Source organism: Caloenas nicobarica, chromosome 21 (genome assembly GCF_036013445.1).
Source record: "Caloenas nicobarica isolate bCalNic1 chromosome 21, bCalNic1.hap1, whole genome shotgun sequence".
NCBI lineage: Eukaryota > Metazoa > Chordata > Aves > Columbiformes > Columbidae > Caloenas > Caloenas nicobarica.
This window is the reverse complement of record NC_088265.1, coordinates 1741769-1768852: the sequence shown is the minus strand read 5'-3', so window position 1 is coordinate 1768852 and position 27084 is coordinate 1741769. Positions and strand designations below refer to the sequence as shown.

General features: G+C 49.5%; 1 protein-coding gene across 1 annotated transcript; it reads right to left on the bottom strand.

Annotated features, from left to right (window-relative positions):
- Window positions 1-1032: 1032 nt before the first annotated feature.
- GNAI3 (G protein subunit alpha i3) lies at window positions 1033-27084 on the bottom strand. The gene is made up of 9 exons (XM_065649251.1): window positions 26869-27084; window positions 13925-13967; window positions 13674-13815; window positions 12567-12724; window positions 6381-6509; window positions 3642-3771; window positions 3238-3391; window positions 2263-2464; window positions 1033-2186 (listed from the first exon to the last, which is right to left on the bottom strand). Exons 1-8 carry the CDS (start codon window positions 26984-26986, stop codon window positions 2274-2276), a joined length of 1065 nt encoding a protein of 354 aa, XP_065505323.1. The 5' UTR covers window positions 26987-27084; the 3' UTR covers window positions 1033-2186; window positions 2263-2273.

The following is a 27084-nucleotide window of genomic DNA, read 5'->3' as shown; positions in this document are numbered from 1 at the left end:
TCCCTTTTATCGAAGCTGAATTAAACAAATCGGGAGTTTCTGGGGAAGGCGGGGGCCGGGTCACTCCTGGGAACCAACCTCAGCCCTTGGGCAGGAGAAATTAGGGGGTTTTTGTGCCCTGAGACTTAAGGAATCCCTCCCCAGACCAGCGATGGGGTTGTGGGGCTGGCGGCAGCTCAGGCAGGAGCAGCAGGAGCAGGTTTGGGGCGACAATCCCGCCCGCAGCAGAGGAACGGGCTGGAGAAAGAGGAAATGGTTACTCGAAACATTTCCATTCCGCTACTTAGAGCTGTGTTTGCTCTTTGCCGTTTGTAAATAACTCTCTGCTGTAGCCCCAGCCCGTGTCCCCCCACCACCCGATCATACGCGCAGCTTCACTCCGCTGTAGGAAAACAAAATAAATACATACGCATGACATGCGCGTCTCTCGTTTCTCCCGCTTCTCCATTTTTCCGCGCTGTTCCTAATCCCGGTTCCCTGCGTCCAAGAGACAGAGGGACAAGTGCCACCCCCAACCAAACCCCCCCCTCCTCTGGCCCAGCTCCAGCAGGGATCACAACCCCATTTGGGGCAGGTTTGCAGGAATTTGTTGAAAAGGCTGTGAGAAAAACCTCAAGGCTGCCTGAAGGGAGTTGTCAGGTGGTCAGAGCTCAGGAGTTTCCAGACCAGAACACACACTTTTGGCAGCTGCTGGGGGCGGCCACATCCAGCAACCGCAGTTTTCATTCTGTACCTCTAAGCAAGAGTTTTCAAACCGTTTTACATCCACATCATGTAACAGCCGCATCCAGAGCTGCTGTTTGCCCACCAGGTTCCAAAGAGGCAGTGAGAATTGTGCTATAAATAAGCACTAAATGAACCATCTTCCAATAATTCCAAGGAACAACCCAAACCTTTGCGAGCAGAACCGACGGTTGTGTACAATAAAGCACAATGAACCTTCCCCATCCCAGTAATTAAACCCATCCAAACGCTTCCCTTCCTTCTCCAGCAAGTGGGGGAAAAAAGTTAAGAATAAACTAGAGAAAAGGCTAAACTGTTTACTCACCATTTTTAATACTGCCAACAACTAGAACAGATTGAAACTGTACACATGACAAACTGGGGAAAAAGAGTCGGGGTGCAACGGTTCGGCAAAGGAATGTACGGGCCGGTTAGGAACGGCACAACGGTAAAATCGCCGGCAAACGGGAATTTGGCACCACATATACAAAGTAAAGGCATGCGCGTCAATACAGAACAGAAAAGGCCCTTGGTAAATGCAGAACGAGGTGCAACCCTTTACAAAACCACCCATGGGCTTCGACCGAAAAAATGCACTAGAACCTCAAGTGGTTGATTTGAGTAGCTCTGTAGCAGCAGGTTTCCCATCCCGTCCGGAGCTCAGCATCTCATCTCTCCAACAGATGTGCTCACCACAAAGTTGACTTTATTTTACCCAGAACGAATCTGGATTTGGATACCGGCATAAACCAAGTTCACCCCTAACCATAAGCTAAAAAAAAACCTCGCTTATCCTGCTGCAGAAGCTTCTTTCCAAAGCCTTACGGTAGCAGGACGGTAACGAACGACACGTCAGAAAAAGCCGAAGCTATCGTCAGAAGAGCTCTAAGGATCCTTTAAGTAGTTGCAGAAATATTAAATCCTGACCATACCAAATGTTAAAAACAAAGAGTTCCTGCTAAGAGGAATACTTTCTGCATGATCTGGTCACATGTGCATAGTTAAGTGATTTTTTTGTTTGCTTGTTTTTATTTTTAAAACAAGATCTGTTTGCAAATAAAGAAATAAAATTTTAGTAAAGTTATAGTTTTCTTGATGGAAAATAGAAAACAACCTCAAAACCAGACTAGTGGTGGCTTGTTAACCGAAGAAAAAGAGAGAAAGCTACATATCGAAAGGTCTGGAATCCAGCACCTCCACTTCACAACAGCTGTACACATTGGAGATCACGCCATCCAAACGACGCCAGGATGATCTAGTCACACTAACAGTTGTCCCATCTTGACCTAAACTTCAACATCCCATATCAAGAGGAAAAAAAAAAAAAGTCCCTAATACAGAAGATTGTGCTAAAGAATGCGACGGTTTCTGCATGCTGTCTGCGCTCCCTGGTCCTGGCCATGCTCGCAGCCGTCCCCGCCGGGCGCAAAGACTCCACTTCTCAAAACGCCGCATCGTAAAAACTGGAAAGAGAAGAGCGAGCGTTAGCGAGGGGGAGGTGGCGCCGGCACCGAAACACCGCGGAGGGCTCAGCTTTACCTCCTTCCCGCTCAGTAGAGCCCGCACTCCTTCAGGTTGTTTTTGATGATGACGTCCGTCACGGCGTCAAACACGAACTGCACGTTCTTGGTGTCGGTGGCACAGGTGAAGTGCGTGTAGATCTCCTTGGTGTCTTTTCTCCGGTTCAGATCTTCAAACTGACACTGGATGTACGCCGCCGCCTCCTCGTACGTGTTGGAGCCTGAAAAAGATAAAAGATCCCTCGCTTTGGCCAGCAGTTCACAGTACAGAGATCTTTTAAGTCCACATTAAGCTGCTTGCAACCATCTGCCTTATCCAGCTCCAAATCCACCGTTAACCCCTTCTGGTAAATCTCAGGTCTATTCCCAGCTCCTGCTCAGTGACCTTGGACGAGTCACTCGCCTCCGCGACTCCGGCCCGGAGGAGGCTGGAAGGGAACGTTGTGTGCTGCCTACGGTGACGCTTCGTGCAAGAGACACGTAGTTATAGCAGGAGAGTGACAAAGGTATAAGCAGGTTGGAAGGAAGGGCTGTTTAAAAAAATAAATGTAAATGCCTCGAGCGGTGCCGAGGTGAAGCATCATGTCTGTGCAGGGACGGGCTGCAACAGAGGCTGTTGCCAAAACACAGACACAGCAGAGCAGACAAGCAAATGAGGATGTGGATAAGGTTCACAGCCTCTAAAATTGAAGTTAAATGAAGGTATTGTCCCGATAGTGTGTGGAAAATGCAGAGTGACCTCGATTTGCTGGAGCGCAATACTTTGCTATTTGTACTCCGGGCCATAAAACACACGGACAGCGGGTGTTGTGAACCTCACACGCCCACGGGCACATCTCTGCTGAGAAAATGAGCTGTCAGCTAACTGGACAGCCCAAGAGACAGAATTAAGGGAATAAGATAAGCTTGTGAGTTCTCTTGGACTGTGCAGGCTTTGACTGACTCATTCCTGGCCCTGGCAATGAATAAAGCAGTTTCCCGAGCCCAAGCTCACCCGTGTACTCCGGGTAGCAGATCGTGAGCGGGCTTTTCTTAATCTTTTCCTCAAACAGGTCTTTCTTGTTCAAGAAGAGAATGATCGATGTGTCCGTAAACCACTTGTTGTTACAGATGCTGTCAAACAGTTTCATGCTCTCGTGCATCCGGTTCTGAAAAATAACAGAAGGACGATGCATCATTGCAGAGTTGTCAGGGGTAGACAGGGGGACAACCTCCCTGTAACCAGAGTCTGGAGAAAATCTCATTTACTCATTATGTTTATCAGTTTCTGGGGCAATACACCACAGGGAGCTCTCATCCTCACAGCCAGAACTGTGCCCACGCTCGTGTAGGACATGCTGGCACTTGCTCCCACCTCCCTTTGCGGTGCCACACGCTGGTAGCTCCTCCGTAACGTACCATTTCCTCGTCCTCGGCCAAGACAAGGTCGTAATCGCTGAGGGCCACACAGAAGATAATCGCCGTCACGCCTTCGAAGCAGTGGATCCACTTCTTCCGCTCCGACCGTTGGCCGCCGACGTCAAACATCCTGGGAGAGGGAGAAGAACCGTCTCAGAAGCTGTGGAGATGTCCCTCCCCGGCCAGCACACCGGTCACGGGGATGGAGAAGGCTCAGCTAAGGACTTCTAAACACACAAGGTTTAGGGGACAACGGGGACACAAGCACAGCCACAACCCCGAGCCCGCGGGATCCCCTGTGCTGGGCACTGGGGAGGCCAGACCTCAAATCCTGGGCTCAGTTTTGGGCCCCTCGCAACAAGACAGACCTTGAGGTGCTGGAGCGAGTTCAGAGAAGGGAACAGAGCTGGGGAAGGAGGAGAAGGAGGTTTAGGTTGGATATTGGGGAAAATTTCTCCCCAGAAAGGGCTGTAGGGCATTGGAACAGGCTGCCCAGGGCAGTGGTGGAGTCACCATCCCTGGAGGGGTTGGACAGACGGATATGAGGTTCTCAGGGACATGGGTGGACTCGATCTTAAAAGGTCTTTTCCAAACGAAATGATTCTATGATTTTAAAATCCTCTTCAGCAGGAAGAACGAGGTGTTACCTACACAGCTCTTCAGAAGTCTGCTGACTCATCAGGCCACGCTTATTTTGTTCTCCGTCTCCTATTTCCTTAGCAACAATCCATTTGCCTGACTGGACTCCAAACACCTACTCACAGTCAGCCCTTCCAGTTAATTGACACCATGTCTCACAAAGGATTACCTAGAACACACTACCTGCTGCTCCTAACTGGGAGCCAGCGAAAAATTAATGGGGTTAAGAAACACTTTCATGTATTTAAAAAAAAAAAAAAATCTGGGAGCAACTGTGGTTTAAACATTGCAGAGCTGCTTACAGAATTTCTGTCTATAAAAAAAGATGCAAGTGTCTTGGACAGCAAAATATTTTGAAGAGAAGCAGGATTGCCCAGGATGTTCTGAGGGACTGTGACTTAATTAAATCAAACCAGATACAAGTCAATATCCGAGAGCTATGAAAATCATAAATATTGATTTGTTATCAGAGCAGACAAGAGAGAAACTGCCCAGGGTGAGCCAAAAGCACTGCCATTTAATGATGCCAAACAAGGCACAGAAGTGCTGTTCAGCTCACTCCAATCTATTTAAGGTAAGTTGTCCCTGTGGACCACAGGAGGAAAGATGAAAATCTCAGCGAGAATACGGGCTGTTTACTGAGCTTGTACCGTTTGCCGTTCCTGCGTGGAGGCATCTGGAAAGGAACAGCATCCTTGACAACTCGACTTCGCCATACTAATCCAAATTCGACTCACAGTGGCACTGAGGCTGCCTCAGCCCGTTATTAATGTCTGAGGTTTAACATCAAGGCTTCTGTCATGGGAGAGATGGCAGCTCGGGGCTTTAAGATGTATTAATGCTTTCCTTTGTGGAGCAAATCCCTCCGAGACGAGACATCTCGTGTCTCGGGCTCCGCACATGATCAATGACTCCAGGCAGCTTCGGGAAAGAGCGATTCCCTCTTTGCATCAGAGAGGCACGACCGAGCGCTCAGCCGTTTCACGTTAAAAATACGGGTTATAATGATTAAACAGAATCCGCTGCCACCTCCAGCTCACTCCTCCCTTCGTCAGACGTGATGATTTTTAGAAGAGCGCCGCACGCTGCAGCTGGAAACACTAATCCTAACACATCACGACAGCAGACGAGTTTTCCCTGGACGCACCAGAAGCCACGTAAACAGCTCAGTGATGCAAAGTGTTCAGGCTTTTTTGTTAAAACAATTCTTAAGACAGTTCAGAAGCCAAAATGATACTGTTCTCCCAAAAAAAAAAAAAGCGTGCAAACACATCAGATTTTATAAGTAACACTTGGATTGTTATAGTTCTTTCAAACACGAGCTCAAAATAAGCAAACAAACGCTTATTTCCAGGCTCTGAGCAACAAAGACTTGAAGCTGTTGCCACAGAAGGGAACTGGCCCAAGATACAGGTGCTGCTTGTTCCTACACCCATGTTACAGGACACGAATTCCCAGCCGTGGGGCTCCGGGCTGTTTGTGGGGAGCACGCTGGGGACCCAAAGCGAGGATTTTCTAAAGCAGCAGATCAGGAGCGGGGAGGAGAACTAAACCACAGCCGCTACGGAGGTTAGAGGAGCTGGGTTAGGGACACAAAGGGACACTGCCCAGACCAGGCTGGATCGCTTCGGGGACCAACAGCAGCGGGGACACATGGGTCCCGTCCCTGCAGCGTCACGCTGAGGCTGCCAGTCCCCATCGCGCTTTGTGTCACTTGGCACTGGCATCTGCAGCTTGGTGAGAGCAGCATGCAGCCCGGCCCGGCCACAGGAGAGCTCTCATCTCCCAGTTCCATGGAAAGGGTTAAATTCAAACTCAAAACTCAGGAGTCAGTGTCCTTTTAGTATACTTTTTTTTTTTTTGGATCCTGTAAGCAAGCAGTCAGTACCTGTGTCTGCGATTCCAACATAAAAGCAGCTGAAAAGAACAAAAGAAGGCAAATAAAAGTCAAACTGGTATCTCCAGTGAGCAATGCCAGTAGAGAGGGAGTGTAACGGAGGCGAGGAGGACAGTTAAACCAGGGCGAGACGGGTCCCAGTGCAGGGTGGGACCTGCAGAAGCCACCGCAGCCCGCGGGGACAAGCGCTGCCCGTCACTTACTTGAAGTACAGGTCCTTGAAGGTGAAGTGAGTCTCCACGATGCCCGTGGTTTTAACTCTGGTCCGCAGAACGTCCTGCTGAGTCGGAATATAGGTCGGCTGGGATATTCTATCCAAGTCATTTAGGTAACTAAACCAGAAGAGACAACACAAGAAGAGCTTTTTTTAGTCTGCTTGCTCGCCATGAATCTTTTATAAACTGCAGAAGAAAGTCAACACGGCATTTATTCATCATCTTCACATAGTACAGACCTCAAAGACACAGTGAAAACCCCTGCTTGGGTCTATCCCGGGGCTGATTTTTGTGGGTTTTTTCTTTTTTTAACCCCTCCCCAGCTGACCTTGCAGTGTGTGCTGGGGAGGGAAGCCTGATAAGCAGCTCACACGAGAAGTGCTGCTGATGCAGAAGCCGTGCCAAGGCTGGGATCTCTTGGGGCAATTCAATGCAGTCAAGGTCTTTCGCATCAAAGCACAAGGCAATAAATCCAGCGGCTCGCTTTTAAAGGGCAAGGAGACATCAAATGAACCAGGAGGAAAGAATTAAGCCTTAAGAATTACCCCCCAAACATTCACCTCCTTTAGCAAGAGCAAACCAACACGAGACCTCCAGCTCCCCAATGCTGTTTCTCCGCAGCATCGAGGCAACGCGCCTAGAGACCCCGACTAATCCAGCTCCTGCAGATCCCCTTTGAAGTCGGGCACAGAAATAAGAGGTGTCTATCATTTCCAGCCGCATCCGAAATCCCACTCCAGCCAGCAACACCTCTGAATTCATTTTTCCTGCTAAAGGGAAGGTGAGGGGCTCCTGCGCCCGCCGAGGAGACAACGATCGCTCCAGCTCAGGCGGGCTGGGCCGCAGGAACGTGTCCAGCGTTACCTGCAGCACCTACGGCCATGTCTTCATCAGGAGCGGTTTTTCATCAATAAAGCACCACGTGACTGAGATTTTAGTGGCACAATAGCTTTATGCTTCCCACCAAGCATTATCGCGGATCCCTTCTCAACCAGGAAAGCTGTGCCAGGAGCCCCGAATTTCCACTCGCCTTCATCACCAACTGATCAACATCTTCCTCCTCCCTCCATCAGCTCCAGCATCTCCTCTGGCCACGACTGCTGGTATATTTGCAGAGCACCGACCTATTTTCCAAAGCCCAGAAGAATCCAGCCAACCCGCCAGGCTCCTGCCCGTGCTTGCCCGGCCCCGCGGGGCCTGTTCCTCCAAAGCTGGGATCTGCGAGAGGTTTTAGTCCAGAAAGGGCCAACTCCCCTCATTCCTCCCTCACCTTTAGTGGGATGACAGGTTTGTGAACGGCTCTTCAACTAGAAACACAGCACCCAAAACTCAGACTTAGGATTGGCTTTAGTTTCAGCTCAGTAGAACAGAATTTGGAAGGTACTTACCCTCATTAGGCTGATTATGAAATATTTCTGCTGAGGAAATAACACACCCAGATTTTTTCCCCTCTCTCTTTCCCACCAGTGTGTTTTACTGGGATATGGTGGTTCAGAAGCTGACGAAGTGCTACTTAAGAACTGACCCAGCAAATCCCAGCAGGTCCAGGTCACAGAGCTGCCCGGCATCACCGGAGTGACAAACATACAAGCTGAAGCTGTAAAGCATCTGCTCCCAATTGCTGGTGTTCCGCATCAGGAGCCTGGGCAGTGAAACTGGTATTAATTCCTACTTAAAGGCTTTTTAGGTGGCCAGTGAGGAGTGAAGGGAGTCGCGCAACTCCCACCAAAGGAATCGCAAAGTGCTCGTCAATCAAGAGAGCAGATTAAGCAGTGCTCTCTCTGCAAGCTGCCTGCAGAAAAAATAAGCTTTGCTAGATTAATTCCAGGCGGACTCAAAAGGGCAAATAAATACCAGATCCCACAGAACTGCTTAAGCAGCTGAAAGATCCAGCACAAGGGATTTCTCGGGAGCAGAAGAGCCACACAAGTATGTGAGCAGACAGCATCCGCCAGCCATCATCATCCTCACCTTGCGGGATGCAGGTGGCTTTGCGGGCAGAGGAACCAGCTGTGCCCACCCAACAGAACCATGGCCTGTTGCGACAGGACAAGGGGTGATGGTTTTAAACTAAAGGAGGGAGATTCAGGCTGGACACAAGGAAGAAATTGTTGGCCCTGAAGGTGGTGAGAGTCTGGCCCAGGTTGGCCAGAGAGGTGGTGGATGAACCATCCCTGGAGACATCCCAGGCCAGGCTGGACGGGGCTCTGAGCAACCTGAGCTGGTGCAGATGTCCCTGCTCATGGCAGGGGGGGCACTGGGGGGGCTGGGAAGGTCGCTCCAACCCAAACTGTTCTGTGATTCTGTGACTGCCACTTATTTCCCTCTACAGATTTAGTGGAACTTAAACAAAAAAAAAGCAACAAAAACCCCACATAACTGGAAAAGAACCATCTGATGCTCATGGTTTTGAGCAACTCATAACCCACAACCTGCTACAGTCTGTCTCAAAGTTTGACCATGTTCCTCACAAATATTGTTTCGGGAACTGAAAGCATAAACCTCACTGAATCTTTCTTACACCAATCTTTCTACATCCCATGCAGTTTGAATCCCTTTTCACAATCTCCTTCGCTGAGGTTGCCACACTAGTTCCACACCTCAGATCCCTGTGTTTACAGAGCTGTTTCTCATGCTTCACCACCACCTTGCACACACAAGCTTGCAAAAGGACAAGTTTTGTTTCGTTTCCCTTCTTTTCTCACCCTTCAAACGAGGGCTGGAGTAAAAAATGCTGACCAAAAGCCTACAGCGTGATTCGTGTTTGTTTTAGTGACCCTTCGAGCCTTCCCAGCACATCCCGCCCTGGGCTGGCACCGCTTCAATATCTGTGTGTGCAAGAATCTGCAGTTCCAGTGCAATGGGAAACCAGCTCAGGGCTGGCCCATCTCATGCTCAGAGTGCTCCAAGACGCACCAAGAGGGATGTTCTGAAGCCAACAGCTTTCGGTCGGTGAAGATAACGCATTTCCCCTCCTCCACATGCTCACACAAACCCCGGGATGGTTATTTTCCTAACAATTCAGCCATGTTTCCTTTTAGCGCCGGGAAGAATGCTTTCAAGGCCACAAATGGCTCTGAAAGCTCTGAAAGATTCATACAAAGCATTTATTCTGAGTGGTTACTGCAGCCTGAGCTACGGGAGGGGGGAAGGAGGGGCTGTCACCATCCTGCCCGAGGCAGAGCAGCAAACAAAAGCCGGGAGAGAGGACACGAGGGCAGAAAGATGCAGGTTTGGTACCTGAATGGGTTTGTATTTGCAGCCAAACTCCAAGCTTGGAAGAAAAATTTATCACTAGCATCCATGCCAGTCTGAAAATGCAAAAAATATTCTTCCTACACAGGCTGAGAGCTCGCACCATTAATCATCTCAAGCCAAGATGTCCTGCGGCAAGAAGAAAACAGGTGAAGACCTGATGAAACATCTATTTATGAAATGCATTTTCTCTTGCAGAAGTCTCCCTCCTGCCTCCCCTCGTGTTTAGCTGGATTTTGGCAGATTAAGCACAGGTAACAGAGTGGGATCTCCGGGAAAAGGGAATATTCTGCACTACCTTCATCGATTCGAACGCTCATTTGGGCCAGCAAAGACAGACCCACGTCTGCAGCTGATGAAAAAGCTCGTTCACAACCCTGAGCTGTGGTCCCCAGGCGCTGCTGCTCGAGGGGGATCACGAGAGAGCGGCGGGAGGACGATGCGCTGCAGGCTCGGGCTTGAAAGCAAAGAGGAGAAAAAAATAATAATAAAAAAACCCCACACACAATGTAGGTTTTATCCAGCATCATGTCAGGGAATTCAGGCCAAAACTGCCACCTGGGAACAAGACAAGATGTGCCAGAACAGAGAGCGGTTGATCAGGAACTGTGCTAATTGCCTGTGAGACTGCAGTTAATTACCTACAGGATCTGCAGACTGGTGTCTGCAGGAGCTTCGGAAAGAGTAGTGAAACCGGAAAGCACAACATTTGAGATATTTTGTGTGCTTGCCGATATTTCCAAGTGTCAGACCGAGGTCCCTGAGGATGCACGAGGCAGCAGCAGCCTCAGCACCTGCAGCTGAGCCACCAAACTCTGCTTTTCTTTGTAGCAAGAATTGTGCACAAAGGTCTGAAATGCTTCTCCACGGCATTGACTCCAGACGGGAACGCTGATCTACAGAGACATTTGCTCGCAGCAGAGGTAAAGAAAAATGGGAAGTTGCAATAAAGCAAGTAAAAATATAGATATTTGAAATATCACCCCATCCTGGCTTGTACCAGCACTGGTAAAAGTAAATTCCCCCAAGAGAATTGTGCACAAAAGTACCTACATGCCCACCACCACAAAAAGGGATTGCAAAAAAATCCATCTATTAAGTGTGGAACTAATTGGGTAATACCAGAAGATAAGGCAGGTCAGGAGCCACACGCTGAGCAGAGGAGAAAAAAAAAAATCTACTGCCTAAATGCTCATCTGGGCAGCTCGTTCTGGGCGAGATTGGGATCCTGCAGGAAAAAACAGGTTTTGAACGGTGCGATCGTGCTCTGCGCTAAAGGAACCCACTGGCAGTGTTTCCTCAGCACCGAGTTGCTTGGCTACCGATGCAAAATAAAGCTGCTCTAGTGCAATTTCCTGTGGTCTTGGGACAGGAAGCAAAATCCTCTGATGCGCCGATCAGGGAAATGCCACACGGGTCATCGTCGGGCTGACATCTCTGTGCCAGGCAGAGCTGACACCAGCCCGTGACAGCAACTAGTCCCAGTAGCTGTTCCTACACATACCAGTACCCAGAACTGGGCGTGAGGGCGTTGCAGATATTCAGGAACAGGAGGAACATTCCAAAATCCAGTCTCTGGAAGGCAGTCGGGTCAAGTGGGCACCTGCTAAAGAAGATTTCTGCCCTCTCTCCCCAATCTGCTGTTTCTGCCCCGTTTCTGCCCCGTTTTCTCTCCAATCTCCTCTTTCAACGCTGACCACCGAGACCACAAAGCCAAAATTCCGCATTTTAGCTTCCTCCTCCAGAACCACTTACACCTTCCGCCCTAAATTCTCTGCTCAAAAAGTCCATAAACTTTCCTTCTCTTCTCCACATCTTTTCATTAAATTATTCCCTTGTTCATCCCCCTCCTCATGTCTTTCTTCTCCCTTTGGGTGTGCAGTTTCCTCCTTGCACACACAAATCTGAGAAAGCTCAGATGTCAACTCACCCCAATCTAAACCCAGGACGCTCCGCCAAGGTGTTACCAATTCAGAAAAATTCCTTATTTTCCGGCTAAAAAATGCTCTGTGCAGACAGAGCCTGCAGGCAACCAAGCTGTGACATATCTAAGGTTTCTTTATAAAGCACTTCCAAACTATTTTTTCAAAGGCTTAAAATTTGGCTAAACGGAGACAAGTGTTGAGCTGGACATCGGGAGGCACACTGAACCTCAAAATCATCCTTTCGGAGTTTCAAGTATTTGTTCTAGAGAGATCAAGCACAAGAAAGAAAAAAAAAGCAACAACTGTTTTGCTCATTAAAAGAAATAGTTTCCCCTCCCTGCACTAACCTGCCTCTTGGAAATAAATGAGGCATTTAGTCAAAATTCTTGTTAACCAGCCAGCAGCAGCCTATTTATCTAGTTGTAACTTCCCAACGGTTGAGCAATTGTGTGCATTTTAGAAGCGGCACAATAAGCAGGTTTGCAGCTGGTGACAGGGACACGAACAGAGCGAGAGCCATTCAGGAGAAAAACTCTGTGAATATTGATCTGCCAACATCAGGAGATCCCACCATTGGAAATTGTTGCTCGTCACAAATCTGGGAGTTTAATGGGGAGCTCATTTTCAGGAGGCGCGACTCCTTTGTGTGGGGATAATGAAGGTGACAGAGCAGGTCAGCTGCTGCAACAAGGCACCTTCATGCAAGTTGGGAAGTTATTCTTCCACTAAAAAGAGTTTGGCAAGTTCAGCTCGGCACGAAACAAGGAACGAAGGTTTGTTTGTTTGTTTTTCAATACTACATACAGGGAAGATAAACAGTAAAACTGACTTTGCTGAGCTAAAGCACAAAGTCACCCCGAGATCCCGACCAGTTGGCCCAGGGGTTTGTGTCCACCCCTCGGCACTCAAGCGCCACATTTTCAGTCACCCCGGCTCTTTTTGAACAACACTCGCTCAGCTCTGAAAAGCCCAGAGGCTGGTAAGGGTTTCTTACTAGGAGGCGGAGTCATTCAGCTGGTATTCTCTGGATCTGCTGAAGCAGGCCTGCACTCCGGCATCTCTCCACAACCGCTTGATGACACCGGCCAGCTCGGCGGTCATCACGCCTTCCTCCGCGCTGCCCGCCAGCACGAACAGCTGGCGGGCATCATCCTGCGGAAAATGGGAAACCAAAACCCGTTAGCATCGATGCCCATTTATACCCTCACAAATTACAGCGAGGCTTAACGTCAGGAACGATCCCCGGGGCTGCGGCAGCCGCTCTGAGGAATTGTGGTTCCCTCTCTTTGCTGCCTGGCTGCTTTTCTCCCTCAAATCATCAAGTTATTTTTGTTCCCGTGATCAGAAAGGTAAATCCTGGGCAAGAGACTCTAGCCGTGGGGTGAGACGCGCTGATCACGGTTGGCACAGGGCGCTGTGGTCACTCTGGCGCTGCAGGGACCAACACGCAGAAACCTGAAAATTCAGTAACCCGGCACAGCGCTTCAGAGGAAAGGGAAGAACATCCATGTGCTGCTATAGACTAACGAACTAAATGATAAATTGTAGTTTTTAAACTGGAAAACCTCTATCATAGTGCCATGCGGTGTGGCAACAAGGGAAAGCTTCAACTTCTGCTGCCCTGAAGTGTTGAACACTGGTAACAGCCCAAGGAATCAGCAGAACTCGGTGGGTGGGGAAAAGCGAGGCCTCAAACCCCAAAAAAACTAATAGGACAAATACGAGTAGTGAAAATTATTAAGAGTTATTTGGCTCAGCTTAAAAATTAGCTGGCACAATGCTGTGAAACACTAGAGAGGACTGATGTCAAGCAGTTTAAACCAAACCTGAGAATTCTCTTAAAAATTCAAATAGTTTAGATAAAGGTTTGGAGATTACTTTTCTTTTTTTTGAGCATTCAAACCACTGATGGTTCCTACCCATAACCTCAGTAAAATACTTGATGCTTTATACCAGTAACACAGTTTATGAAAGGTTTGTCGCTATTGTATCGTGTAACAAATCATATTTCCACAGTGAGTGTTGTGGACTGGATTTCCAGGATTCAGTGACACAATTCACAGCACAGACTCAGACTAAGGGGAATAAGCGAAATACTTACAGCTCTGGCAACTTCCCCAAAGTCTATCTTTAGCCTTCCCATGGCTCTTATGATGGCGATGATGGACTGGATAGTATTGCTGTAGACAACCACTTTATACTGTTTGCATTCCTCCTCCGAGTAGCCGTCCTCATGAATAATCCTGGAAGGAAACCAACCCGTCAGTGCCCGAGCCAAACCAGAAGGGCCCCGCAGATCGCGTATTTCAGCTCGCACAAAATCGCGGTTTACACGCCTGCGCTCTCACTTACTTCATCTGCTTCACAATGGTGCTTTTCCCAGACTCTCCAGCACCTGAAAAGCACAAAAATACTCCAGTTAGTAAAAAGAAAAGTGGAATTGTGTGTTGCTGCTGGTGACGGGGATCGCTGAGGAGCACATCCACAGGTACTTCCCAGGTTTTACTTACAGATGCTGACGCTTATTATGCATTCATCTGCTAAAAAAATAAAAAGAACACAACCTAGAGTTTCTGAATTTCCAGACTACGCTTCCTGATCACTGAGGCTGTACACCTGGGAGGCAGGTCTGAAAACTGGGGCGAGGATTTATCAAACAGACATTCTCTCACCCCTCTCTTCCAGCTCAACGACTACAACCCAAGGCAGCCCTAGAGCTCCGTGCATCATCGGCTGCTGCCGCTGTTATCAGGCTGTGCAAGAGAAATGCCTGAGCCTTGAATAACCAGGTGGATGCAGTCGCAGATCCTGGAGCATTTTCACCAAGAACATCTGATTTGGAAGCAATCTTGTGTGCTGTACAGCGGCAGGGAAGCAGACGCAGCACAGAGCTCAAAAGCATGTGCAAATTGCTCTCGCAGATCCAGGTGAAGCAGCTTAAGATATTCAAGCCCGGAAAAAATGTTACTACATCAGAGCAGGAACACCAAATTTCCTTCTTTGCTGAGCACAAAGTTGGCCAAATATTGCCCATAATCTTTCAAACTAATGTGCTTTTTCTACAGGGGAAAGACGAGGTGCAACTACAGCGTAGTGATGAGCGCCCCAATATCACTCCTGTGCTGGATACCTTGTAAAAAGCTCCAGAAAAATTCAAAGCACATATCTGTCTAGACTTGAAGCGGCAACTGAGGCGCCTGTGAATCAGCAGGAGGAAGATGAGGGACCGGGGTTCCTGCTCGAACCCACAGATGGGAGAGATTCACCCCAGCACACCCATCCATCCGCCCACAGAACACGCACGGCAAACGCTCGCTTATTAACAAGCTCCGTTCTCTGTCATTTCCCGAAATACAAGGGTTATTACTCTGGGAAGGGGAGGATAAAGAGACCCGCAGGTTTAGCTTGGAAATGAGCCTTTGCCACAGGACGATTTCCCATTGAAATCTCAGACCTGTGGCACTCGGCCACGCCGGCATCCCCAACAGTCTTCCTGCAGAGAAGCCTGCCCCATCAGCCTGCAAAAGACTAGCTCGTTAATCTGTTTTTCACAGCTTTTGCTCCTGAACCACATCCCCCTCCCACAGGCATGGGGCAGCAGCCGATGCGTTTGCACAGCTCGGTGTGGCAGCCGCCTGCTCCGGGACTCAAAACCGGCACCTTGTCGGGTTTGTGGAGCTGGGCTGTCCTGGCTGTGACACACGCCAAAGACACGCGTGGCCTCAGTGCGCCAGCAGAAATCACAAAACCGCATGTTTTACTTTCCACAGTCATCCTCTGCAAATCCTGTATTAAGACGCTGCAATTTGAACACTTCAGTGGCCCAAAAGAGCGTTTTTTTCAGTCCAGAGTCCCAACAGCAGGAGTTCAGAAGAGGCTTTTGAACATAACCTCTCTGGCTTTCATTTCTCATTGTCATATTTGCTGTCATTTCCTCCTTAGATTATCTTAAAATAATCTGCTTGCTGCAGCAGGCAGCACTGAACTTGCACTACCTGTCATTTGACTGACAAAACAATATCAGCTACAATTATGCCATGACAACACAGCCAAGGTGGTTATACAACACTCATTCAAACCATATTCGTTTAACTCCTTCCCTTCTCGTTTCCAACTCCCGCACACTTCAGCAGCAGCTCTAGAAGAGCAGTAATCGTGCTCTTAGAGGTTACTCATCCTTTTACTACTCGCAGAGGTAGGAAGTAGTGACCCAAACCTTCTAAACCTCCCTCCTGACCAAGACACAACCCCGATTTGGCTTGGGCAGCAGCCACAGCTACAAGAACAAGTTGCCTCCTCTGGGACGTTATTCCCAAAGCAGTTTTTCCTGATATTCCGGGTTCTCTCCCAGACTCACTCTCTGCTCCTGCAAGAGTCATCCAGACAAGGTACCTCATTAAACTCCCATTTAGAAACGTCTGCCCTGCAGCTCCGGAATCATTTGCTGGGAGCTCCTGCTGGGGTGGCAGCTGTTTGTCGATGCGACGGCCGACGTCAGGCACCGTCTCATCTCAATTGCTCCAAAAAAGCAGCATTAATGCTGCCCATATCTATTCTGAGACACCTGTGCCATATCCTCCCACGCAGCATAACGCTTTTCCAGGGGTTTCTCTCACTTTGTGCCTTTACTTTTATCTTATCCCCCCCTGCAAACAAGGTCCGCAATCGTTTGCATTTTGTTTTCCACCTTCGACATCTCCAGGTCTCACTTCTGTCCTTTGATGCTTGAAACTTCTTTAAATATTTGCAAATGTACACACGGCACAAGCTGCTCTTCTCCTTTCTCCAGCTCGCTGGAGTGGCTGGAAAGGGTTTGCACACAGAGATCCATGTTGGACCAACTCAGTAAACAGCTTTTAATCTGCACTCTTTGTTCCCTGCAGCTTCATTTACCCCGATCTGTGGTGTTTACACTTCCAGGGTGGCTTAAGCCTTCAGTCAAGTACCTTTAGTAGAGGAAAAAAAGAGTAGGAATTTAAATGCTACTGAAACATCACTCCAACCTACAGAAAACTGATGCTTCACATTAGAAATTAAGATGATGAGTGCAAGTGGATAGAGTTACACTGAAATTCTTCAGGAATCCAGCCTCCAGGATCGCCGGCATGGACCAGACGGGCATCTAGAAAGAGCTCAAAAATGACAAAATATGACACTGCATCTTACTGGGTTCAAAAAAATATGAAAGTCTGAGCGTTACTGGGATGTTTCTCACTGTAAAATAACAGCAAACCTTTCCTTTTTGCTCTGATGAGCACAGCGACACAGGGAGCACGTTTCGTCACAAGGAACCGAGGCCGACCTAAGCGGGGATGTTGTAACTCCATGGAAAAATGGTTTCAGAAGCCTTAACTTCTCTTTTCTACAATTAGCAGCGAGGAACCTCTTTCTGCCCCAGCTCTGCCTGCACACCCTGGACACCAAGAGCAGCTCATCTGTGATCACAGCTCCTCCAGCCCCCCAAATACCCAAATAACGGCCCAAGTAGGGTGAGCTGGGCAGCAGATAGATCCCTTTTCCCCCTGCAGAGGGGAGGGAACCTGAGCAGCTTTCAGACCATACTAGTGCTGGCCCTGGGAGAGCCGTACAGACAAAAAAAAGGGAAATTATCACCCAGGCACTTCCCCGGGGAAGCTGCAGGTGTTCCTGTAGGAGATGGGAAGCCAAGCAACTTGACGCACCAGAGATTACAGGGAAGGGAGCAAGAAGCAAGAAACCAAAACCCAGCTTAGACTGGGAATTACAGGTCTAAGCAATTACACGCGGGATAAAACGTTTGATTTTAAACCAGTCACTTCTTAATTCATCCTGCTCAGGAAACAAGGAGGGCAGGTCAAAGTCTACACGTCTTCCAGACAAAAGCATCCAGCTCGCTGCTTCCGAAGGTACAATCTGAGGTGCTCTTCTTCTAAAGCTGTATCAAAACTGCATTAAACTGTACTTCAGGTGAGGAATTCCTCCCCTAATTAAGGAGAAAAGCCCTGCAGCATCTGAAAGTTCCTGAAGGGAAACCAGGTCACTGCTGACACAAATTCTTACTAGAGACACAGCAGAGATGCACCTGGAATACCCATTAACATACAAGCGAGGGACACAAGAATTAGCAAAGTGATGTGTTGCTGAATTCCAGCCTCCAGAGCAGAGCGTGCAGAGCTTGTAAGTACAGCAACAGCCCCGAGCGGCTTTCAAACCTCAGCAGGGGTTTGGCAGGAGCTTTGCCAGACCGTTCCTGAGGCGGGATGATGCTGCAGCCCCTGCTGACCTCTGAAATCCACGGGAATTTCTCGGTGTTTCCAATATTCCCTCTTAAACAGCTCAGGAATAAGCCCAGACGTTTCACTTGAAGAGCTGGAAACAACAGGGCTGAGTTACAGACCTGGGCAGTCGACCCTCTGGCGCTGAGGCCGAGCTCTGAAGCGCTGCTGAACCGCCTGGCTGTGCTCACAGCCCACCTGCAAAACCCAAAAAACGAACAATCTCCCCTCTGAGAGACTAAAAAGGGGCCAAATCAACCGCAAAAAGCAGCTGTGAGGAGTCCAGCCCCTAAAATATGAGGGGAGCCATCGCAAGGATGAAGCAGGAGCTCCTCGACCCCTCATAAGCCCTGATGGATGTTATCTCCCTGATAAAACGGATGTTTCCTTTTGTCAACATTTATTCAACATCCCACCCTGCCAAGCACACACAAATACTTCCCCTTCGACTCAAACACGCTCCTGAGAGAGCTTCCCACAGCCCTGCCCTCCTGCTTTTGTTTCTAGAAGGTCGAACCATCAGATCCTCGTTCTCTTTGCTACTCCCTCCTGGTTTCCAACATCATCACGCTGAATTCTAATCCTGACATCCCGACCTTCCTGCACAGGTATTTGTAAGCAAGAACAAGCTGCCACCCCCGCCAACACTCCTCCCATCTCCCCTCATCGAGAGTTTTTTATTTCAATACCCCCCTGGAAAGCTCTTGGATATCATGAGGCCAAGAGGGTTTCAAACAGCTACAGAATCAAACACAGCGAGAGCTGTGCTGGGAATCAGGAAAAGAGGAAAAAACATGAGAGAAATGAGCGGTGTCATACTACCGGGCCTCAAAAATACAGTTATTGTTAGAAAAGTCAACAGGAACCAGGACAGTTTAGCCTGACACTCACACTTTTACAAGAACAACTATACATCAGAAAAAAAAAAAAACAACACATCTATACCAATAAAATAGGGCATATGGGCTGACTGAAGCTTAACTTGGGAGGGAAGAGGAGCCAATGCTGCAGCACGAACCACTTGAAGTTGTCATTGCCTCCGGACAAAATAGAAAAGGAGGATAGTTTAAGGAATGCCATTTTGAAAACATAATTAACATGAGCCTCAGGATCACCTCAGCGGCTCTCAGGGCTCTGCAGCCAAGGAGCTGCACATTTCCACTTTTCACAGGCAATTCATGCTGCAATTGTGTTTATTTTCCATATGAATCTAATAATGTCTCCATATGAAAAAAAAAAAAATCAGAGAAAGAACCAGTCTCACATATATCATTCAGCCATTCAATATGCCTTCAAATGTTGCTTGCACGAGCCACAAAAAAATCACTTTAAACCATTGAACTGTAAATGTCTCAGTGATGAACATTAACCCCTGAGCACCCAAGCATTGTGTTTTACAAACCTTTTTTCTTTTTGCCTCAAAACTGTTAGGGCATTAACCTTGTTTTACTGGCAGAGCTGGGTGTCTGCTAACGCACCATCACCAGATCTGAGTGACCATTGGCGTCACTGAGAAATTGCTTCAGGAGTTGCAGAAATAGGCACTAAATCACACAATCACAACATTAAGGAGTTAAGAAAGCTTTCTTCCTGATAAAATTAAAGATAGAAACTGGAAAAAGGAAAAAAAGGCAGATTGTTGTTTTTTTCCCCTCCTTACGCGGCTGCTGCACTAGATCATAATGACTGTGCAAACTCAAAGGCACAGCTGAGTAAGAGGACAACTGGTTTACAACCACTTGTAACCATGGACAGACGGCAACTGTTGATGTTCCTCCACTGTCATCCCTTGAGCACAATAAATGTTGAAGAAGTGACTGCATAAGTGAGTCTTCTGGTGAATCCAGGGCACTGGTCCTACAGGGGACGGTCATTTGCACTCAAAATCTGCACGGCCAACATGCAGGAGCATCTGGGTGACAGCATCGGCATCCTGAACTTCGGCAACATCCCTTTTTACCTTCAATATAAAATAACTCCTTGCACAATCACCAGCAACCTGTATCCTAAACACTCAAAGCCGCCCCAAATTCCCTCCTCCCCCAACCAGAGCGTTCAAATCCTTCCTCAAACCAGCTGCCAACACCTCATTCTCTTGAGGAAAAGGCCCCTTCGCTCAGCGAAGAGCCAGCCCGGGACTTCTGGTTTGCAGTTGTTTTTGCAGCTCTTTGAACAACACTCCTGGGAGGTTGTTTTTTTTAAACTAATTGTGCCTGCTGTTGAGCAGCGTGGACTCGAGACACCCGCTGATCGGCCACACGCTGTCGCGATGTGTCTTTTGGCTGAAGATCAAACAAACGTCTCTCCTGGGCATCCGTCTCACCTCCGGCTCCTTATGTTCAGACCTACGTTCTTATCTTCTTTATGTTCAGATTTCAGTTCGAAGCGTGATGAGAGGCGTCCAGTGAAGCGCTGCAGTGTGTCACAAATGCAGCAAACACGTTCCCTGTCGGGAGAGTCACCCTGGATGTGCTTCACAGCGGCTCGTTCATCCTCCAAATGCCACGGAATAACGCAGAACACCGGTCCTTCTCAGGCAGGATTCACATCAGTGGGTGCTCTCAGAGATATGGGATAAAAAAGGCACCTTCTAGTCTGCTTGGACACTAGCACAGGTGGAATAAACCAGAGAAAGGCCTATAAAATGGGAATTATATCAGAAAGCAACTTGGAAGAGGATGGAACGGTGGGAAGAGAGGGATTTGGAAAAGATTTTCATTAGCCTGGTCTCCTGAGTGTCAAGTTTCTTCTTGTGATGCACCTGTTTTTAAAAAGTCAAACATCCACTGATTCCGATGCAGGGACGACAGCCTCGAGTTGGCAAAAACACTTATCAAAATAAGCAACCGGGTGGGGAATAGACCATTAGTTCCCCCGCTGGGGGAAAAGCTCATTCCTCAAACACGAGGGAGTTCACGGCTGGACAGAGACCCCAAAACACAAAACCCCAGGAGGTCAAGCTCCCACTCGCCCCAGAATTTGGATCCTGCGCATTGTTTGTTTTTAAAGATAACCCAGCCAGTGCCCGCCTGGTAACGAGAGAAGGTTAAACGAGGCAGAGAAGTTACCAAACACCAACTGAGAAAACAAGAAATAAGAGACAGGCATCGGATCGCTGCCTGGTACCTGGGGGGAGCACGCTGTGGATCACCTGAGTCTCGCCACCCCGTTTACTAGATAAATAATCAGCATTTGTGAGACATTTCAGATGCAAACCCTGTTTAAGCCATTAGGACACTGTTGCTCAATCCCACTTACATGAGGAACGAGCGGGTTTTTTTGTATCTAAAGTGAGGAATGTCATTCCTTTACAGCTACAGTTGCTTAAAATTTTAAAAAGTCATGTTCTAATTTAAAAAATTCCTCTTTGTAGCACACACTCCTCTTCCAAGAAAAGTTATTTCAATGCTCTGCTTCAGAATTTAATGAAACTTGAATCATGTCCAGAGGGCTCTCAGGGGATAGGAAGAAATCCCAATTCCCCAGCCCGTCGCTCCCATCCGGAGCTGAGCTGCCTGTCAGAAATCATCTGTCCTCAGCACCCAGCGCTGGGTCCACACGCGTCCGTCCATCTGTCCTTACACAAGGGTGTGATGTACACACAGCCCAGGCGGTGTCAGACGGACAGAAGTCATCCCGACCCACAGCTGGCTGATGACATCGGATGGGACATCGTGCAGAAAAGAGAAATTTGCACCTCAGCAGCAGCATCCAGTGTGGTGAGACCGTCTCTTCCCTGAGCCGCAGCTTCCCTGATTAATCACAGCTGACTCCTCAAAAAACTACTGAGGTTAAGTCACTCCAAAGATTTTTTTTTCTGTAGATAGAAAACATTTTCCCTGCTCTGCATACATTTTTGGTGGACAAAGGGCAGAACTGAAAACCAAGCAGAAGACAGAGATCCTGCGCTTGATCCTCAGCCCGGCAGGTGGGAACACGCTGCCGTGAGCTGTGGCTTTAACATCTGAACACGGGGAAATACCAGCACCAAGATGCTGCCTCCATCTCGGCTGAGGACACGTGTATCAGGTCCTCCAAGAAGCTGAATGCACAGACGAGAAGCGCTGTGTCCTCAGAGAGAAGATCTGACCCGTCAAAGTGCTCCAAGCATTCCCCACTGGGGAGTGGTGACCAGAGACTTGAGACAGTTCTGCACAGAGGTGGGGACGTCTCAGACATCGAGAGCAGCTTTCACAGGCACTGGTCTCATCATGACTCCCACCGGTTGCCTCTTTATAGGATCAGAGAATTGTTTTGGTTGGAAAAGCCCCACAAGACCATCGAGTCCACCCGTTGCCCCAGCCCTGACACTGCCCCATGTCCCTGAGAACCTCATCTCCGTCTGTCCAACCCCTCCAGGGATGGTGACTCCAGCACTGCCCTGGGCAGCCTGTTCCAATGCCCCACAGCCCTTTGGGGAAGAAATTGTTCCCCAGATCCAACCTCAACCTCCCCTGGCGCAACTTGAGGCCATTTCCTCTGGTCCTGGCGCTTGTTCCCGGGGAGCAGAGCCCGACCCCCCCGGCTCCAAGCTCCTTTCAGACAGTTCAGAGATCAGAAGGTCTCCCCTCAGCTCCTGTTCTCCAGCTGAACCCCCAGCTCCCTCAGCTGCTCCCCACAAGCTAATTGGACTGAAATATTTCATTTGCGTCTTGTGAAAATGCAACTCCGGGCTGAGCCCGGCTGCTGCATGTGTGAGAAAGATCTGCACACGGCCACGAGTCACAAGATCCGCACCATGAACCTCAAAAAGCTCCGGACGCAGCTCAGGGATCAGAGAGGACAAGGGCTCCTGCAGGTACCCCTGCAGGGTCCCCGTGTCACCTCCTGCAGCCCAGCTGGGGAGGACACTCGGAACCGCCACCGCAAGGCCAGGACAAGGAGACCTATGCCCAACCCCAGAGCTTCGTGTCACCTCTCAAGGGACATTAAAGCAGCTCCAGAGCCGAGGAGCAGCCGGGTCTGACACCCTGACGGTCCTTCCGCCACAGGGACCCACAACAAAGCAGCTGCACTTTGGGAAAAGCTACTTCTGGTTAACGATACTATAATGAGCTGCAACAGCTCGGCTCTGATTTGCATCCCTAGAAGGTTCTATGTGTTACCAAACCAGAGCAAAATCTTGTTAAAGCTTCAGTGCTGAGGAAGCTTTGGTGAATTTGGGAGGAAAAAAGGTTGGAAAAAATCAGGCTCAGCAAAAAGCTGAGGCCTCCAGAAGCGGCAGAGCTCACAGTTTGCTTGGTTAGTTATGGAGACGAAGGCTATTTTAGAACAAACTTATGCTTTTAATTACTTTTGCATGAATTAGCAGGACCGCTTCAACGTAATTACACAGAGTATCTGAACCCAGTAAAATAGTAAACCAGGCTGAATAACAGCGTGTTTTAGGCACAAACAGTTCAACCCTGGCTGCACCCGCACAGTTGGAGCCACAAAAATGCCATTCGCAGAGAAGCAAAACGGGCTGGATTTAGCAACGGGACAATTTTGTGCATCCGGCAATGAGCTTTGTCACTAAACATCACACGAAAGCCTCCCCGTGATGTGCCAGAGCTCCCGAAAGGCGCCGAGGATCCAGGCTGGCACGCCGGCCAAGCAGCAAGGCTCCTGTGCCCTCCTCCAGTTCGGCTGCTCGTCCCCAACTGGAAAAACCCCACAGGTTTCGACGTCAGCGAAATCGCATGTCTGTGCCCACAGAGACGCATTTTTCTGGGGGCAAACGGGGAGAAAGAGAGGCAAACTAAGAGAGAAAAAGAGAAAAAAGGGGGACAAAGCAAAAAGGTGATAAAAAAGGGTCAGTGTTTAGCTGAGGGATTCAAGCAAGCGCTTCCAGGCTGTTTCCTGCTGTGAAAAGCCTTTACCTGTTGCTGCATACCGCTGCTGGCATTGGCACACAAAACAATCCCATGGCACGGGCAGGGGCTGGCACGACCTTGGCTCAGTCACTATTCAATGCTCAGGTTTACTTTTGGTTTATTTAAAAAAAAAGAGAAAAGCTCAGGAGTTGCTCAATGTGCAGAGTTGTGAAAGGGAAACATCCGACCCACCTCCTGTGATCACCAAACCGCAGCGGCTCCGGGAACGGAGCGCACAGCTGAAACCCCCTCAAACTCCCTCTGCTTCCTCCCCTGCTGCAGAAAAGGCGCTTGTGGAAGAGCAGAGGAAGTCAAACACACCAAAAACCTCCGCATTTTGGGTCCATCACTGATTCACCAAACTGTCCAAACACCAGAGCTGGGAGAACAACCACCCCTCGTACCAGCACAAGCCTCTTAACCTACATAATTCTGCAAAGCCCAAACTAGGGCAGTTATTTTAACAGAGCTGGGGAACAGCGTATGGACTCCAGGCTTTATAGATTAAAAAAAAAATATATATATATATTTCTTCTGAACTCCACTGCATCAGCAGTACTGCAAGAGTTACATAAACCACCACATAATACAACCAGTTAATGATACGAGACACTGTGTAACCTACACATTTAATACTGTGTTATGAAAATGCTTGTTCAAACAATGGGGAAAAAAACCTCCCAAATTTTTCCAGCAGTGTCTCAATGCCTTCCTGAAAGGATGTTTGTTCCCACTGCAGATATTTTTCTTCTGGCAATTAACTGTTCTGCTTTACCTGCAAGTTACCAGGGCTGTGTGCGGGGAGAGCACATTTTCGTATTTCCCTTTGATCGCCAGGAATCATTACACTCATTTTTAAAACTAGAACCCCATGACATTTGAGAGAGGTTGCAGCTTACAGCCAGGTGCAAACCTGGCCCAAGATGGGTTGTTTTGTTTTGTTTTTTAAATGAAGGTAGATACAGATCGCTGCTCCAGAGCCCAATTATTCCAGAACTCCTCCGGAGTAACGACGCACACGAGCCCTGACCTGCAGACATGCTCAGAAACGGAGCAATCGGGTATTTTGCTGCCATCCAAAGTTAACTGGATGCCAAAAAGGTAGCTACTGCTTTTACTTTCAAAAGCCTCCTTGGTCTCTAGTGCTTTAAAACTGATTATTGTACAAACTTGCGGAAACTCCCTCAACTCTGTCGCTCGCTGACAGGGTCAGTCTTGGCCCCGGAGCCCTCAGTGTCTTTTCAGTATCACCACAAAGAACACAAAGCCACAAAGAAAAAAAACCCTGAGATATAAAAATATGAAGGAAGGATTATTCCATTCAGAGAATTTGCAAGTGTTGCTTATTAACATCAAAACCAGCCCCTGGCAAATAAAGGATTATCTTGACACGCAGCCAAGAAGTTTTCTACATGAGCACAAGATCGCAAACCTCAGAGCACCTCTTGCAAGGGTACAAATAAAACCAGGCTAAATGGAGAAAAAACACAGGGAATCTTAGGACAAGGATCACTTGCAAAGCAGAATTGTTAACATGTCCTGTTCTAACAGGAGACACTCGGCACCATAGTTCAGGTCCTCATGAACTCAATCTGTCTCCCCTGAGATGGAAAATGTCAGCGTAACCAAAAAAAACCCCCAGACGTCAGGAGAGGACGACCTACATGCCCAGATGGTACATGGTACAGCCACCGCCCCGCACGACAGTGCAAGGAAACGGTGTCAGTCGCAGCCGGGGGATTTCAGAGACCGGCGGCTTTCGCCTCCTCTGCGCCCAAGTTACTTATCACCTGCAAGAACTTCTGTGGAGCAAACACAGCAAAACTTCTCTGCTGAGGAGAACCTGTCGTTCTCCTAAAGAGAAATATTCCATTCGGCTCCTCTCAAAACCCACAAACGCATTTTAGCCAGGAAAAACAAAAGCACAGAGAAGTGACGCTTCCTTTCTCAGCTGAGACGGCACCGGGGCAGTGACAACGCTGGTTTAGCGACACCGACACTGGTTTCATACGCCTGCAACTCTGCAGAACCAGCTCGGTTACGCCGAACTGAAATCGCCTCCCGCACACAGCCAGATCCCATCAGAGGATCCACGGCAGCACAGGGAACCCGGCGGGGTCACCGCACCCCGCACCAACACGGGCACTGCTGGTCCCAGAAACACAGGTGCCCAGGGGGCATTTCCAGCCAACTGCATGATAAAAGGGTTTAATTCCACAACCCCATAATGAGCAAAAAGCTTAACAGCCAAGCCCCAACTAGATACGATCTGTATCTGAACAAGCACAGGTGCTCCCTTCGCTCTGTCCCACAAACCCCGAGATGAAAGGACGTCTGCGCCAGCCCAACGAGCACCTTCTGCGCTCAAAGGCCCAGCCCAAAGCCACCGGGAAGGGACCGTCCCCAGGAGCAGCTGGGAGGGGACAGCTCAGCCAGAACCAGAGCAGGTGTTTCATCAGGCTGGTAAAAAGCCCCACACCAGGACAGCAGCAGAGTCCCCTCGGCCTCAGGGGGGCAGGACAGGGGTGACCTCCCCTCCAGCCCAAGAAGGGGATTGGGGACACAAGATGGGGTGAGGGGACAGGAGCGTACCTGGGGTCGGGGACATGAGCCTTCCACGGCAACACAAATGGAGAGCTGCCATTTAGAGTAGCCTTGTCCCAGATCCCCCTGGGCCCCCCAGTCCCTCCCCACAGCTGCCCCAGGGCTCCCGTCGGGATCCTGGCCCAGCCCTTCACCTTCCTCACACCTCCCAGGGCTCCCTCCCACCGCTCTCCCACTAAAGATCCTTCAATCTTGTGGATGCCCCTCCTCAAAGACTCCCCCGGAGCCCCTTACATTCCCCCTGAGCCCCGGAAAGCCCCAAGGCCCCTTCCGAGCCCTAGAGACCCCCCGAACCCCCCCAGCTCTTCAAGTCCCCCAAAACCCCGCGGGCCCCGGGGACACCCCATCTCCCTCCTGCCCCCTCCCTGAGCCCGAGAACCCCCCAAACTCCCTCACTAAAGCTCACTTGCCCCCCCCAAGCCCCCCCCTCGGCGCACACACCCCAACCGCTGCCGCCTTCACCCCCTCCCGAACCCCTCCTGAGGCCGGGAGACCCTCACCCCCCCACGGCGACCCTCCCCAGAACTCTCCCACCCGCTGAGGCACCTCACCGCCCTCCGAGCCGCCCGCGGCCCCTCCTCACCGAGCAGCAGCAGCTTCACCTCCTTGGCCGCCTTCTCGCCGTCCTCCCGCAGGTTACGGTCGATCATTTTACTCCGCTCCACGGCCGCTTTGTCCTCGGCGCTCAGCGTGCACCCCATGGCGGCGGGGAAGGCCGGCGGGCGGCCCGGCCGCCGGGAGCGGGAGGAGAGGGAGCGGAGCCGGTGCGGGGCTGCGCCTCTCGGCCCGGGCGGCTCCC

Excerpts from the sequence above, each read along its gene's own strand:
- GNAI3 (XM_065649251.1), bottom strand. The coding sequence starts at position 26,986 with ATGGGGTGCACGCTGAGCGCCGAGGACAAAGCGGCCGTGGAGCGGAGT. Across the intron at positions 13,968-26,868 it reads GGTGAAGCTGCTGCTGCTCG|GTGCTGGAGAGTCTGGGAAA; the intron begins GTGAGGAGGGGC and ends TGTGCTTTTCAG. Across the intron at positions 13,816-13,924 it reads ACCATTGTGAAGCAGATGAA|GATTATTCATGAGGACGGCT; the intron begins GTAAGTGAGAGC and ends GTTTCCTTCCAG.